General features: G+C 36.5%; 1 protein-coding gene across 1 annotated transcript in view; it reads right to left on the minus strand.

Moving 5' to 3' along the window:
• RORB (RAR related orphan receptor B) overlaps nucleotides 1-15,453 on the minus strand; it is a 183,529-nt gene that overhangs the window by 48,006 nt on the left and 120,070 nt on the right. The window contains exons 2-3 of the mRNA XM_079112100.1: nucleotides 8,014-8,099; nucleotides 2,614-2,755 (exon numbers count right to left, since the gene is read on the minus strand). Coding sequence (XP_078968226.1) covers nucleotides 2,614-2,755; nucleotides 8,014-8,099 — 228 coding nt within the window. The remainder of the gene's footprint in view (nucleotides 1-2,613; nucleotides 2,756-8,013; nucleotides 8,100-15,453) is intronic.

Below are 15,453 nucleotides of genomic sequence, written 5' to 3' on the forward strand. Positions count from 1 at the left end.
ACCATAACTTCAGGGCTTGGGAAATCCTTTTTTTTTTTAATTCAATTTTATTTTGAGAAAAGGTTTTGCCTACTTGCTGAAGCTGCCTCCAACTTGTGATCTTCCTGCCTCAGCCTCCAGAGTAGCTGAGATCACAGGTGTGTGCCATTATGCACTTCTCCCTTTGGAATTCCTTAATGCTGCATATTGGGCATTATTTACAAAACCCAGAAAACCAAGTCAGTGGTGTTCTTTCTCTTGTGTAAGGTACCCTTTATAATTGAGGTTCTGACAAACTTCCTCTATATAACATAGTAAGGAAGAAGCTTTTTTCACCCTTAGAATCTCTTTCTCTCTCTCTTTTGTCTTCTTGAGCCCCTTCCATTTGTCATTCTCAACCACCACTTCCACCCTGAACATTTCTCTTTGTGAGTGGTTTGACATGAGACATACTTAGGAGGTGTTTTTAAAGATGATCCTGGAAGCCTCGGGATTGTCTGTGGGCAGAGGGTTAAGTGGATCATGTCCTTACTCCCCAATATCTTTAGACTCTCTACTGCTTTTACTTGCATAGAGGTACATGTGCTGCAGTGAAATTTTTCCTCCCTGAGAACAGACTGTGGCTCCATCCATAAAATGACCCTCTCACCCTCCCAGTACCTGTCTTTTGTGTTATGGGATTCAGAAAGTCTCCTAGACTTTGAGCTGATTTACTGGATGGACTGAATCTTCCTGGGACACATATTCATCTCTTGTCCATTATTCTGTCCTCTAGATGCACAAGACTCAACCTTCCAGAAGGGAGACTTCCTTGATTGTAGGAAGAAAACAAAAATGAATACACCCAGTGGCTTATCTCTTTGTACAATTATTAATGGGTGTTTCAGAAGATGTCGATTAATATCTTGCCTCCATATGGGAGAAATGAAGTACAAAATCATCAACTCAAATTCCCATAGACTTTTCACTAAATAAATCCTGAAAACCATTTAACCCCCCTCTAACCACTTAATTTGCCTTTGTAATGTAGAAGTATAGTACTATATATTTACCCTAGGAGTAAATTTATGTGGTTAGTGAGCTCAGAAAAATAAATAACAAAAAATTAGTTAGTTAATAGGGAAGTTTGGGAAATATAATTTCTGCTGCTTTAGAAGCAACTTCTCAATTGAAGGGCTAAAGATCAAATTCTTTTAATATATTTTTTTCAATAAATTTGTCTTACAGGTGTATTTTGTGCAACACAAGTTTAGAGTCATTGGGGATTAGGGAAAAAAGGTTAAAAAATACTAATAACTGATTCAACTTCTATGTGCTAAGGGATAGTGAATATCAATTGTCTAGTTTTTTTAAACTTGGAAGTTTCTTACTTTTTTAAGCCATACTGCTGATGACTTGAACTTCACTAGAGTGTGACCAGAGGCACAGAATCCAGGGTGATTCAGATAAAAAAAATAAATGTCAGGGGTAATGGCTATATCTCAAACTATAGGTAGTCTGAGAAAGTGCTGTGGGTAGTTCATTCAGTAAACATTTAAGTGTTTGATTCTATTTTAATAATCTTCCTTCCTTCCTTCCTTCCTTCCTTCCTTCCTTCCTTCCTTCCTTCCTTCCTTCCTTCCTTCCTTCCTTCCTTCCTTCCTTCTTTCTTTCTTTCTTTTCTTTTTTTCTTCTTTCTTTCTTTCTTTCTTTCTTCTTTCTTCTTTCTTTTTCAAGGCTGGGACTCAAACCTAGGGCCCTGTTGTGCTAGGCAAGTGCTCTCCCCTCAAGCTGCATCCCAGCCCAAGGTATTTGCTTTGAATCACTCCCTCAGAATACAGTGGAAATAGGACAGAAATGACCTCAGGACTCAGGGTAATTTATAATCTGCTACAGGAAAGCTGTGGCCTATCTCAGCAGGGAAAGAATTAATGTATATGACTGCTCATAAATGTAAGAAAAACCAGGTGAAATTCTTTGTTCATCTTTTTTATTTGTTCTCTTTCATTAACCTAAGAAATTCATTCCTAGGAGCCAGGCCACCCAGTTTGGCTGGGCGTGAGGGAGGAGCGCGCACTTGCGTCATACTGCTTGGAGTGGGACGCCACCTACACAGTCCTTCTAAGACTTGGACTCCTGCTGTAGCCTCTGCAATCTTCATCATGGCTCAGAATAGTCCAGATGCTCATCTGGGTACCCGAGCTTCCGAGCTTCCCAGAGAAGCACATTCTGCTCCTTAGTATCTCTCCATGCACCAAGAAACTTGTAGACCTCCCCAGTGACCCAATGGCTTCTATTTACAGGGGACTTCCTGGTTTTAGTTCTCAAAGTCTCACATGCTAGGAAACCCCTCTTTACAAGTAAACCTGGATGGATGGTCACTTTCAACTTATGCTTGTGTGGCTTTCCTTTAACCTACATAGCCCAGGTTCATCCGTGAGCTACAGTAAAACCTCCCCTTTCTTCTCATTTCTTTAGGCAATACTATATTTTATGTGTTCAAACTTTACGTCTTAATTCACTTCCAGCACTTGGTTTGTCTTTTCTTCTTATTCCCAGTTTCCACATTTAAATCCTTCCTGTGGCTTACATAGCCTCTAAAGAAGGTTTTCCTTTCAAAACCCTAAAGTAAGGAATAGGAAGGCGGTACCATACCATCTCTCGACATTCCTAGGGCAAGACACTTCTGCAGTCTGCAGTGTTGGCAACGGTTTCTGTTGGTTCTGTCAATTAAACAGTTTCTCTGCCTTGGGCAGGAGTAAGAGGCATTGTTCTGCTGGCTCCTCCTGAAGAATCCCTAGAAGGAAAAAGAAAAGGGGAGGGAAACAGGTTTAGAAGAAGGGAAATATTAGCATATACGTTTGCTACATTTTCTACAGTGAACAAAGCTGAGCTAAATTTTAAAAATGATTTAGGTACTTATCTCCTTGGATAACTTACAGATGTTCTATGCAGAAAATATATGCCATCTGCAGAGATGAAAGTGTCATTTATTCCTTCATTCACTTAATGAATGCGTTCTAAAAGTATTTGTGGACTGTGCTGCCCTCTGCAAAGACAAAAGTTTCTGTCCCCAAAGAGCAATGGGGAAAAATAACAAAGAAGTGTGTTGTTGCTAAGCCAAATATGATGAAACTTGATGGGGACAAGGACTTAGGCTTGTACCACGCTCAGTTGTGGTGAGGAACAACTGTGTGGTGCGTCACTGAGGAATGTGTACTCAGTATGTGCTGCTGTTTTCCTAGTTTCTAAAATGCATTTGGTTTCATTTGAAAAATATTTTAATTTAGCCAGCACATATGTGGAGCGTTGTTTTTTAAACCAGTGATGTACTGCCTATAATAAACCACAACTTGAGTAAAGGAAAATAAACAATAAGTAAAAACTGAAAAAACGATTTCTGCTTAGCCTTAGGTTATAGCAAATAAGAGGTCTTCAAAGAAGTATGTTTGGGTCCTTCTGGCACAAAATGAACTGTCATGGGCCATATACTAGCCCTCAAAATAAATCTGCAGCTGAGTTTACTATTATTTTTTAGTTCTCTGCACATTATTCTCCATTAGTTATCTTACAGAAAACCTTATTGAGAAATGCTGGAGAGGATGTGGAGAAAAAGGAACACTTTGTCACTCTCGGTGGGACTGTATGTACTACAACCACTATGGAAATCACTATGGAAGCTTCTCAAACAGTAGTATGACCTAGCTCTACCACTTCTCAGCATTTACCTTGAAGAATTAAAGTCATCTTACTATAGTGGTACATGCATACCCACATTCATAGCACAATTCACAATAGCCAAACTATGGAATTACCCTAGGTATCCATCAATGGAAGAATGGATAAAGAAAATACAGTATATATACACAATGGAGTTTAATTCAGTCATAAAGAAAAAAATTATGGCATTTGCAGGATAATGGATAAGACTAGAGACCATCATGTTAAATAAGATAAATCAAACTCAAGGTTAAGGGCCCCATGTTTTCTGTCATATGAGGAAGATAGAGAGGGAAAGTGAAAACAAGGATAGTGGTGGATCTCCTAAAAATCAAAGGAAGATCAGTAGAGGTTAGGGTCCGAGGAGTAGGAGGTGGGAAAGGAGCAGAGAAGAACTGGGGAGTGATATTGGCCAAATTATATTGTTGTCCTGTGTGCACGTATGAATATGTAACCACTCATCCTATCAGTATGCACAACTACAATGCACCAATAGAAATGTTGGAAAAAATAAATAAAAATGAAAAGGAAAACCTTATTGAGGAAGACAATCATTTTCTCCAGAGGTATGAAAAGTTGTTTATCCATTCACTCCCCTACATAATCAGTTTCCCTTTTCACTTTTGAACTGTCTACAGCAAAATAGCAAAAGTGCAAGTGCCACAAACAAGAGAATGATCTACAATAGATGTACCAAGAGAAATTTTAGGAAATGATAACAGCATCATGTTTTGGAGGGAGGAGTACTTAAAAGCCCAGGGATGAAATAAGCTTCATGCCCATCTTGCTGAGAAGCTTGTAAAAGTTCCCCTGACTTCCATCAAATACTTTTTGTGTTCCCTAGGAGGATAAGTGGGGCTGGAACTAGGGGAAGCTAGTGCCGCAGTCACCTTGGCTATGAATGTTATAGTTCACCAAAAATATTTGGTAGTTCTTAAAATATTTTAACACAATGCATGAAAATCAATATTAATGCAAAAAATTACCAATAGTTTAAAGAAAGACAGGACTGAGTTAATCAATTTTCCTTTTGTCTTGGATTCCAGCGTGGCCCAGTTTGGCAATGTCCAGAACATTTGCCAACCTGTAGGAACCACAGGAATGGACATGTGTCCAAGGATCTCTTAGAGAAAGAGTCTAGGTTGGTTGTGTGGTTTAAACTTAAAATCATTTGACAAGGACTAGTTTCATCTCTACATCTCCATGTGCATTAATTATCTACTGGACCAGTGACAGCAGATTGAAATACCCAATCGTCCAGTTTGACTGGACTTATGGAACCCCTCAAAACAGAGATCATGACAAACCCCCAGGGACTGAAAGGATATACTACATATACCATGAAACCTGTCAGACAATATAACCTCAGCACATCAGACCTGCTTGAGGATGACTTGAAATTTACATTTTAAGAAAGAATTTTGCAGTTTTTATCTTTGGATACTATAGTGCCATTGAGCAAAAGAGTTCAAAGAAAAGACTTTTCTTAAGTTACAAGCCCTAATTTAAGGCCAATTTGACATTAATTGTGAGGTGTCTCTTGTTTATTTGTTGCTTATTCTTGCAAATGAGGTTTGTGACAAGAGAAAAAAAATTCTGTTTCAAATGTTATTGAATGAGTTGGAATTGAGTAAGTTTGTGAGCTAAACTGATATTATTTTAAATAGGTTGTTTATGTTGACTCAAAAACAGTATTATGAAAATTCAGAGGTCTTTTCTGAGTATGATGACATTGACATCTAAACTTGAATGAAATTTCTTGAGTTTTCTGTTTGGAGAAAAATGTAGTATATTTAAATATGTGGATTTTTCCAAGAAAAATTTTTCCATGAAAATAGTGTGGTGTTCAGTCATTTTGACTAAAACATCAGAGTATACATCATAGTAACCACATAATTTCCTTGATTGTGGATTCTTCTTCTAAATAGAAAAGATGACAGAAACCTAAACATTGTTCCTGGCTGTTGACCTGTTGGATTATATTTGTCTAGTAATTAAAGCTTTTAGGAGTTACTATTTAAAATGTTTTGCTCCTTAACACAAACATATCTCCGTATTTTGAAAATAGATATTTTCCAAGAAAGACTTATACAATGAAACACTGAATATCTCCATTTTGACTTTGATCTAAAAAAATTTTTTTAGTGGATATTATGTAAACTAGACTGCAGCTCTTAAAATTGCAGAACAAGCCAACAGACTGGTAGAAATGCCTTCAGTGGAGAGGGTTCTGATTCCAAAATTACTAGTGTTTATGAGGAAAACTTTGCCTTCCTGCCCAGAGACAGTAATAACTTACTCAAGGAAGGTAAAAAAAAAAAAAAAAAGTGCCACCTTATAATTTTGCTACATTGTTTCTTCTTAATGAGTTGGAAAAAATGCATTAAAGTGGATAACAGGCAATTCTTAATTATAGCTCTGTAGAGATACAGAATGCAAGGGACATCTCATGATGTTCACATATGGATTATCACTAATCATCTCTAAAGCAGATCAGTATGTTAATCTCCCTCCCTCTCCCATTCTCATTTATTCCTCTTTCTTTGCTTCTCTCTGTTTTCAATGGCAAGAGAGTCTTTTTGAGACTCTTAGGAAGACACTGTCAATTTTTCAAGCAGCATCAATATTTGACTGCTACAGTATGTTTTGCCTTGTTTACATTTGAAAGTCTCTTACGATGGGCTCCTGGACCATACCACATCTCATTCAGTTCACTGACCTTAAATTAGTGATTCACCTTGCTTGCAACTTTGATCAAAAACATAATCACTCTTGCCAATAATCTTGCCAGCACATCACCATTTACCCCAAGATCGTAGGTGGGTTTTATTGGTTCTGGTTACACTTAGTCCTTTAAAGACACTTGTAAACTGTTTTATTTCTCCCTTGCTGTGTAGTCTCACTCTTTCCTTCTAAGGATTAATTTGAAAAAGTTACTGTCGATTTTCAAATTTCTCTTGTGTCAGATTAGGCTGAGGTTGACTGGTGTCCCAGCTTTGTGTGTTAGAAGGAATTTCCTTGTTGACCTGTGCTTGCTATAGGAAGGACTGGTGAAATCTGCCTGGGGAGGGAACACTGGAGTGAGTGTGAAAAAACTAGCGTTTTGAGGTACACTCATACATTGCTGGTGGGGCTGCAAATTATTGTAGCTACTCTGGAAAGCAGTGTGGAGATTCCTTAGAAAACTTGGAATGGACCCACCATTTGACTCAGCTATCCACTCCTTGGCCTATACCCAAAGGACTTAAAATCAGCATACTACAGAGATACAGCCACATCAATGTTCATAGCTGCTCAATTCACAATAGCCAGACTGTGGAACCAACCTAGATGTCCTTCAATTGATGGATGGATAAAGAAACTGTGGTATATATATACAATGGAATATTACTCAGCTATAAAGAAGAATAAAATTATGGCATTTGCAGGCAAATGGATGAAATTGGAGAATATCATGCTAAGTGAGATAAGCCAATCTCAAAAATCCAAAAGGCAAATGATCTCACTGATAAGCGGATGATGACACATAATGGGAGGTGGGAGGGGGGCAAGAATGGATGAAGGAGGAACTGTATAGAAGGAAAAGACGGGTGGGAGGGGTGGGAGGGAAGGGAAAAAAACAGAATGAATCAAACATCATTACCCTATGTAAATGTATGATTACGCAAATGGTATGCTGTTACTTCATGTGCAATCAGAAACAACATGTATCTCATTTGTTTACAATAAAAATAAATAAAAAAATTAAATTGAATTGAAAAAACAGAAAAAAAAATTAAAAAAACTAGCGTTTTGGTCAGCTTTTTGCTCTCTGAATCAATGGTGACCTCACTGAAAGATGAGGAGGTTGGGGAAGGTGACTTTTAATTGATTTGGGGATTATTTGGTCACTTCCAACATCCCATGCATCTAGGTTTCTTTTCTTTTCTGGAAGGTAAGAGTACAGGATGGCCCTATTGTGGCTGTCATCTCGATGTTGTCTTTCTCAAGCAGTTAGATAAATACATACCCATTAGCTTATACTCTTTGTTTTATCCCTTAGTTTTATCACATAGTAATAAGTGCTCTGGAGTTGTCTGGAGACAACACTGCTAAACATTAAGACTCTGTATTTATCTCTGTAAATGTGATTAATTCAAGCCTTCAAATAAGAATACATTTCTAAGGATCTGCCGACCAGGTAGGCAAAAACAAGAAAAGGGTGAAAGAACAGAAAATCAACCCACCCAACACCAAGTCAGTCAGAGCAGACAGGAGACTCCGTCAGCGCCCTTCTTTAAGAAGGGTGCACAGGGGCCTGAGGCAAGCACCCAACAAAGCAGCCACAGTCCCTACCTTGCAGCCTTCACACGTGATGACTCCGTAGTGGATCCCGGAGGATTTATCACCACAAATTTTGCATGGTATCACTTCAATTTGTGCTGAAAGAGGAAAAAAGACATTTTGAGTTTACGAAGTTTTTCTTTCTTTCTTTCTTTCAGTCTTTCTCTCTCCCCTCCTAACCCAGCCATGATGTTTGTGTTTAAGGATCACAGGATGGGGGTGGTGGGGTGGGGGTCACCCACTACAATTTGAAAGTCTTCCTAGACTTTCTCTCTGTGTTATGGCATCTGTTTATCAATGCTTGCTTTTTCTTGAACTAAAAATAAATAAATAAATAAATAACCTGATTTCAGAAGTTTTCTAAACTCTCATCTTCACTATTTTCTCCTAGTAAAACTTGACTTTAAAATGGTCTAAAGCAAAAATCTCTTGAACCCCTGACTTTAGACTTCTTAGTTTGCTCTTGAAAATAAGAACAGAGAGTTTTCATAGGCTCTATTTCAATATTTTAAATAGGTAAAGAAAGTAAAACTAGGGTGTGTATGTGTATTGGCTTTACCCATTATGTTGCTAAATGTTCACACTGGAAAATGCCAATAACAAATCAGATCATTTAGAGATCATGTTCTTTACGTCCACTAGGATACCAAAGACTGATAATACAGGAAAAATTAATCTAATGATTGTAGTAATGTAATTAGTGAAACAAAGTGAACACACGGGAAAATCAGAGAAGATATTAATTATGTGCGCATTGAGAATGAATTTAATAGGAATCGAAATAGTTTCATTGGAAATTATGTGCAATTTGGTCAGGTTAAAAGGAAAGGCAGAGGAAATTCAATAAAAAAGATGGGAGGTCTGGGGTGAGTGTGGCTTAAAATCATAGCATTTGACTATAATGAAAATGTGTGAAATGTGGTTGCATTGATGGGTGATGCCAGATTTTGGAGTTTCTAAGGTTGGGTGGAATTTTTTTTTTTACCTGATCCCACTTGCCTTAAGAAATGAACAAGTAAACAAGATGGATAAATGATGAAAGTGGTAATTTAGGCACTTAGGTGAATTTGGCAGGCTAACCATACCATTATAAAGGTCATACCTAAAGTGGGTGTGGAGCTGAAAGCATAGATCATATCAATGGTAGAACAAATAGAGAGGAAGAAGCAAGTACAAAGATAGTTCAAGGGCAGAAGTCAGATTATATGATGAAAGAAAGGACATACCAGTGATGAAGAATCAAAGGTGACTTCCAGCTTCCTAGCCTTGAAAGTGAGAAGAAATTGTAGGTCTGACAAAAATGGGGTGTTTGTGGGATTGGATGGAGCATGGGATTTTCATTTTGCATGTGTGCAATTTGGTGTGATGTTCTGCAGGCACTTGTGGTGTGTGTGGGTACATGTATATATATATGTACATAAATATATATATACATTTATATTTATATTTATGTACATATATGTATACATTTATATATGTATATATGTGAAACTCCTCTTGGAAAGATGAAGTTCATAAAGGTTATCTAGAATATAATAATTCCTCCATCTTTGATAGTATTCTGAGTTGTTACGATTATGCACACTAAAAAGATATGCTATTTTCTATTCCAACTTAAAATAATTATGTAAAATATACTTCAAAAATCTTTGTACATAAATCTGCCACTTAGATACATTCTATAGTTTTTTTATTCTTAAATACACAAAACAAATAAATGTAAGACACAACCCTCTTTTTCTTATTGCTTTACTTTTTAAAATATTTAGCTTTAGAGTAGCACATTAAGTTTTTCAAAATCAAGTATATTACAGAAACTTTAAATCATCTTAGTAAGTAAAAAAATTCAATGCTATATGAAAAAACTGAGGATCCAGGTTGTCAATGATGTTTTGGAGTTGATGTGAGAAGTGATAACTCAAAATTAGGCACATTTTCTGATACTTTGACTAGTAACCCATTCTCTGCCTCTCACAAAACAAAGAACATAATATTGAATTCATATATTAGTGCAGAGCACCAGAAAAAAAAAAAAAACAATAAAAATATCAGAAGAGGCAATCTCCTAAAGTACTTATTAGACTCAGTATTTCTGTTTGCTCCTGCTTCTTATAGTTTTCAAATCACACAAACTAGAATTTGTTTTCAAGATTTTGTGATAGGGGAAAGATAGGAGATTTGATGTCATTCTGTTCTATTCTCCTGGATTTCAGTCCTTAATGTATTAAGAGTGGGGTCATTGCCAAGATAAAATCTCTGATCTTATATTTTCTGATTTATAAATATAAAGGTTGACTACTACTTCATAGATTTTTGAGACTTAAATGGATATTTTATAGGGAAGCACCTTGTAAAGAGTAAAGAGCTATAAAACGTCTTAATCATTATCATCATCTTTGTCACCATCATAATCATCATCAACTGACTTTTTCAATGCTTTTGGACAAGAATTATAACAAGTCCCACTGTTATTTCTTTATTAAAGATCTTGTCATTTTAAAGGAACCCAATGAATGACACTGTAAGTTATTTATACTATGAATTTCTTAAAATGATAGACTTTTAAGCAGTGGATTATTTATAATGATTATAAAATTGATTTTAAAATATCCCAGGTATTCATTGTACAGTTTTTAGCTTATATGATATTAAGTCAGAGGCTCCCTTTGCATAGATTACTCCCCAGGGAGTAGCATACATGTGGGGAGAATCTGCTTCAATAAGTTCTTAATTATAAAATGATCGAACTTTAAAGGAAATGAAAATAGAGGTAATTTGCCCCCTGGGGTGTGAGAAGATGTTTTTGAAAGGCACAAAGGTTATCTTACACAATTTCAGAAATACAAATGAGAAAAGGAACATTCAGTAGAGCATCTGCATATTTATACATATTTATAATCCTGGCTCAACATGTAATCCTGAAGAGTTATAAACACTTTAACAGCGTTTTTAAAGAGAAAGAAGTCACTTAAAAGCTTGTGTATATGTTGCTGGTGTGGGACAAAGTTATCAGTTAGAAAACCTTATGACTGTTTTTACTCCTTATGGCAGAATAAATCATATGAGGTTTATTAGAGGTAAAGACAAATCTAAATCATGTAAAGTCATGGTCCTTGTCCTGTTCTCCCATGAACAAACAAACAAACAAAATCAAAGGGCTTCTGGCCACACCTTTGTGGTTCATACTATGCGTTTTACAAAGCAGATCTACAAGACAGAGTATTTCAGACACTAATTGGGACAATAGATCCCATTATGGCTCCAGTATCCCCTCTTTCTAAATGTCTTGCCATACAGTCATTTTAGAATCGTCTTGCAGTGCATATAGCCCTGGTAACATGTGATATATCACAATTCCAAACTGCACATCCTGGAAAGATCTGAGGGCTTGGGCCTCCAACTGTGAGAAGGAGGGTGTGAAGGGAACTGAGGAGGGAGTTTGTCCTTTGTACTTTTCTTGACTCATGGATTTATTCAACAATAGTATTCCTGGAGATAAAAATTTGGCAGAGCTGAAATACCCTGAGAGGCGTTTAATATTTGATCAGTTTTCATTTCTTTCATTTTTTACAGATTTCTCTTTCTTACAGTTTTCTATGGATAATCCTTTGTGTAGACAATAGTTAAGATTTAATTTATCAATTAAATTTTTTGTTTCTGAAAGCAATGGCATAAGGCTTTTCTCTTTTTGAAATAATATTTTCACAGTGTTGGTGTCTTGAAATATTTGAAATTATTTGATGCTGTACATTATATTGAAATAATTTATGAAATACCATTAATTTAATATCCCATGATCTGGTAGGAATATCATATCCAATAATACTGAACTAAATTTTTTTACTTCTTTGAAGATGGCAATTCTTTCCCTGCAGTATTCTTTGCTTAGAGTCCCTGCTCACAACTTTGTGTGAAGTCACCAAGTTTCAACTCTTTCTACTAATCAAAAGGGTGAGCTCTGCTTCCTTCAAACCTCCACTGGTGATGGCGTATGTTAAGGAGAGATAAATTAATCCAGGCTAATGAGTTAACTAGAAAATGCACCACTTTGTTGCAACAAATACCTGAACTCTTAAAAGCAAGCTTTCTTTGGAGATGGCACTGACATTGACCTTTAAATATTTTCTGGTTGGAAGAAACATTTTTACTGCACATGCTCTGTGGTTTTTCATGCCCACCATTCCAACTCTTATAGCTCAACCCACCCATTTCTATACTCCAGCATTCAACTAGAGATAGAGACAAGGTCATACTTCCTGTTTTGTTCTCGATATTGTCCAAAGGAGACTTTTTATAATTCCTTCCTAAATTTCTTTTTCTTTCCTTCAGTGCAAACAAGAGATTTGCCATCCTTTTATAAAAGAGGTTTTAAGTAATACTTATTTTCCACATTTTGGGGTGAAAAGAAGAAATCAGAATCTTGAGATTGGGGAGGAGTATATATTTTGGAAAAGGCCCCCAAGTGATTCTGGTATGATAAGACTTCCATTGAGAATTAAATGAATGAAGTTATTAGCTAGTAATTTTCTCTACCATGTAAACCACCTGTAATGGTGAGAGAACCTGGGGAGTCAGTCTGAATCTGACAATATTAAGGAATGGCCAGTGATTCTGTTTCCTGACTTTTGGTTCGGGGCTATGCTCCCAGCATTGTTTGATTTCTGCTTTTTATGTATTACTTATTTTTGCCTTTAAGGGGAATAGAAAGCATCTACTAGCCTGTGAGTCCTCCACTGGACACTGTGTTTCTGGATACTGTGCAAACTATATTCCTGGACATTGGGTTTGCCTGTTAGTTTCTGTTTCCTATAATTTTATAGTTATGCTAAAAGTGGACAGAGCAATTAAATCTCTTAATGTCTGAGTGAAGCAAAACTTACTCATGTAAAAATTTCCAATAAAGATGACTATTTTGGTTAAAAAATCTTTTTGCAGATGGTTGCAGTAGCCCAAGATGTTGCTCATCTGCCATCTGTGACAAATCCAAGTTAAAATCTCTGTTTGTACTCTTTCCCTCTTTTACTGGCAGACTAATAGGTATCTACCTTTGTAGGTACAAAATTTTCTGATGTCACTTAACAAAAGCCCAAGCAAGGACTAGGTTGAAGAAGGTATTTCAGAACATGGTAGAACTGTGATTGTGTTCATCAAACAAAAGCCTGGATGCTGGGATGGGATGGAAGTGTGGAGAACTGAGTCCCTACTGGACAAAAGGAAGAGTCCTGAGCTTTGAGCCCTAAATCATGCCCAATCGTGATTCTAAAGGATTCCTGACATTGGATCAAGATGCTGTCCTTGTACATCTCATCATTATAGAGTGCTTCTTAATGCCATCTTCTTGCCTAATGACCAATATAGTATTTAAAATTTGGTGTACATTTTTATGTTGGTACTGGGAATTGAAACCGGGGGCACTTTATCTCTGAGCTACATCCCCAGCCCTTTTTCTCTTGAGATAGGGTCTTGCTAAATTGCCCATGCAGGCCTCAAACTTATAATCCTCCTGCTTCAGTTTCCTGAGTCACTGGGATTCCAAGTGTGTGCCTTCATGCTCAGCAGTACACTTTGATTTCTGCTATAACACTCTTACATCTATCAACATCTGGGGTCTCCATGTCTTCTCAAACATAATCTGGGTGTTGTACTCTATTTCATTCAGTTGATAGCTTCTAAATGACTTAGAGATGCACTTAGCTTTATGTTATTATAATTCGCTATATTAATGGAAGCTAGGTTAAGAAAAAGATTATGACCATATGGTAATGACAAAATTGATTTTTTCAAAGGTGTAATTTGTAGGGTGATCACAAAGGGGACTGATTGATGTTTTACTCATGGACATCTATCCTGAAGAGTTGCCAGCCTACTTTGACTCTCCAGAGGACTGAAACAATAGAAAATGAGACCAATAAATAGCCATGACAACAATTAGTATAGTCATTAAAAGTCATTACAATAGCACCCCTATCTACAGTTCTGCTTTTCATGGTTACAGTTATCCAAGGTCAATCATGGTCTGAAAACAATAAATAGAAAAATTCAGAAATAAATAATTCATAAATTCTAAATTGTATGACACTTTGTAAGGCACAATAAAATATGGCACTGTTCCACTCCATTTTACCCAGAATATGAATGATACCTTTGTCCAGTGTATTCACACTGTATATGCTACCTGCCCGTTAATTATTTAGTTGCCATCTCAGTTATCAGATCTATCTGTTTCAATATATTGCTATAATTATTGCTATAATTGTTGTTCTATTTCACTATTAGTTTTTGTTAAGTTCTTACTGTGCCTAATTTGTAAATTAAACTTTATTATAGGTATTTACAGGAAAACATAATATATATATATCTATATATTATCTATTCACATTGAGGTTCTGGGAATATATCTCCCATGCATAAGGGTGCATGACTCTATTGATAATAATAAGCTAAATCTTTCCTTCATCAGCAAGTTAAATCACATCTATATGTTGTAATGATTAATTTATGAAATTGATTCCCATTAAATACATCTTCTCCTGTCAATCGTTTAATCATAATGAGATAATACGTGTGTAAGACTTGACAACATTCTGGTTGAGAGTAGTTAATGTCTTCAATGACCACTTAAGTGTGGTCCATAGACCACGGCTTTTGGTATGACCAGGGGCATATTAAAAATGCAGACTGTCAACACTTATCTAAGACCAAATGAAGCAGAATTTGTTTTCTAACAAGCTCCCCAGGGCAATTTTAAAGTATGAGAAGCAGTGCTCAATGATGTTCAGGTAATCACAGTTGCAACTATTCTGAGAACTGATGGACTTTTTAATTTCCCTGACATTAAGATAAAAAACTTTCCAGGATTCTGGAAAACCAGTCTCTGCTATTGCCTTTTAGGCATTTTATTTTGTTCATAAAGACAGTAGGATAATTGGAGAGGAAAAAACCCTCCTCAAAACTCTGGTGACTAACCGACAAGGCAGAAGAAAAAGAAGCCAGCATATTCTGGAAACATCTTGCATTACTGTAGTTAACACTCAGTATATGGAGTTCCTTTGCAGATGAATCCATAGTTAGCTGTACCTACATCTTCTTCACATTCTAGTGCGGGCTGGAAGTGGCTCCTCCCTCTTCTCTAGACTCATTCTTGGGGATGTGGCCCCAAACTCGCTCTCTAGATATTCAGTGCAAATCCGTTATATGTTTTTAAAGTCTACTCTTGAGAATATTAAGAAGTAGTTTTTCTATTTTAAAAATTAAATTGTACAAAGTCTACTTCTTTGAGGGGAGGTAGGGAGGTCAAGCAATTTTCTTTTGTCAGCTATCCATGGTAACTCTGGAAATGTAACATTTGAAAAGCTACCCCATCTCATTGAGGCAGATTAGCTAACAGCGTTCCGCAGTCATGACGGGTATTCAAGGCATTCCTCTCCTAAAGCTATCCTGAGGCTTGCCAAT

This window comes from Sciurus vulgaris, assembly GCF_902686455.1.
Source record: "Sciurus vulgaris genome assembly, chromosome: 15".
Lineage (NCBI taxonomy): Eukaryota > Metazoa > Chordata > Mammalia > Rodentia > Sciuridae > Sciurus > Sciurus vulgaris.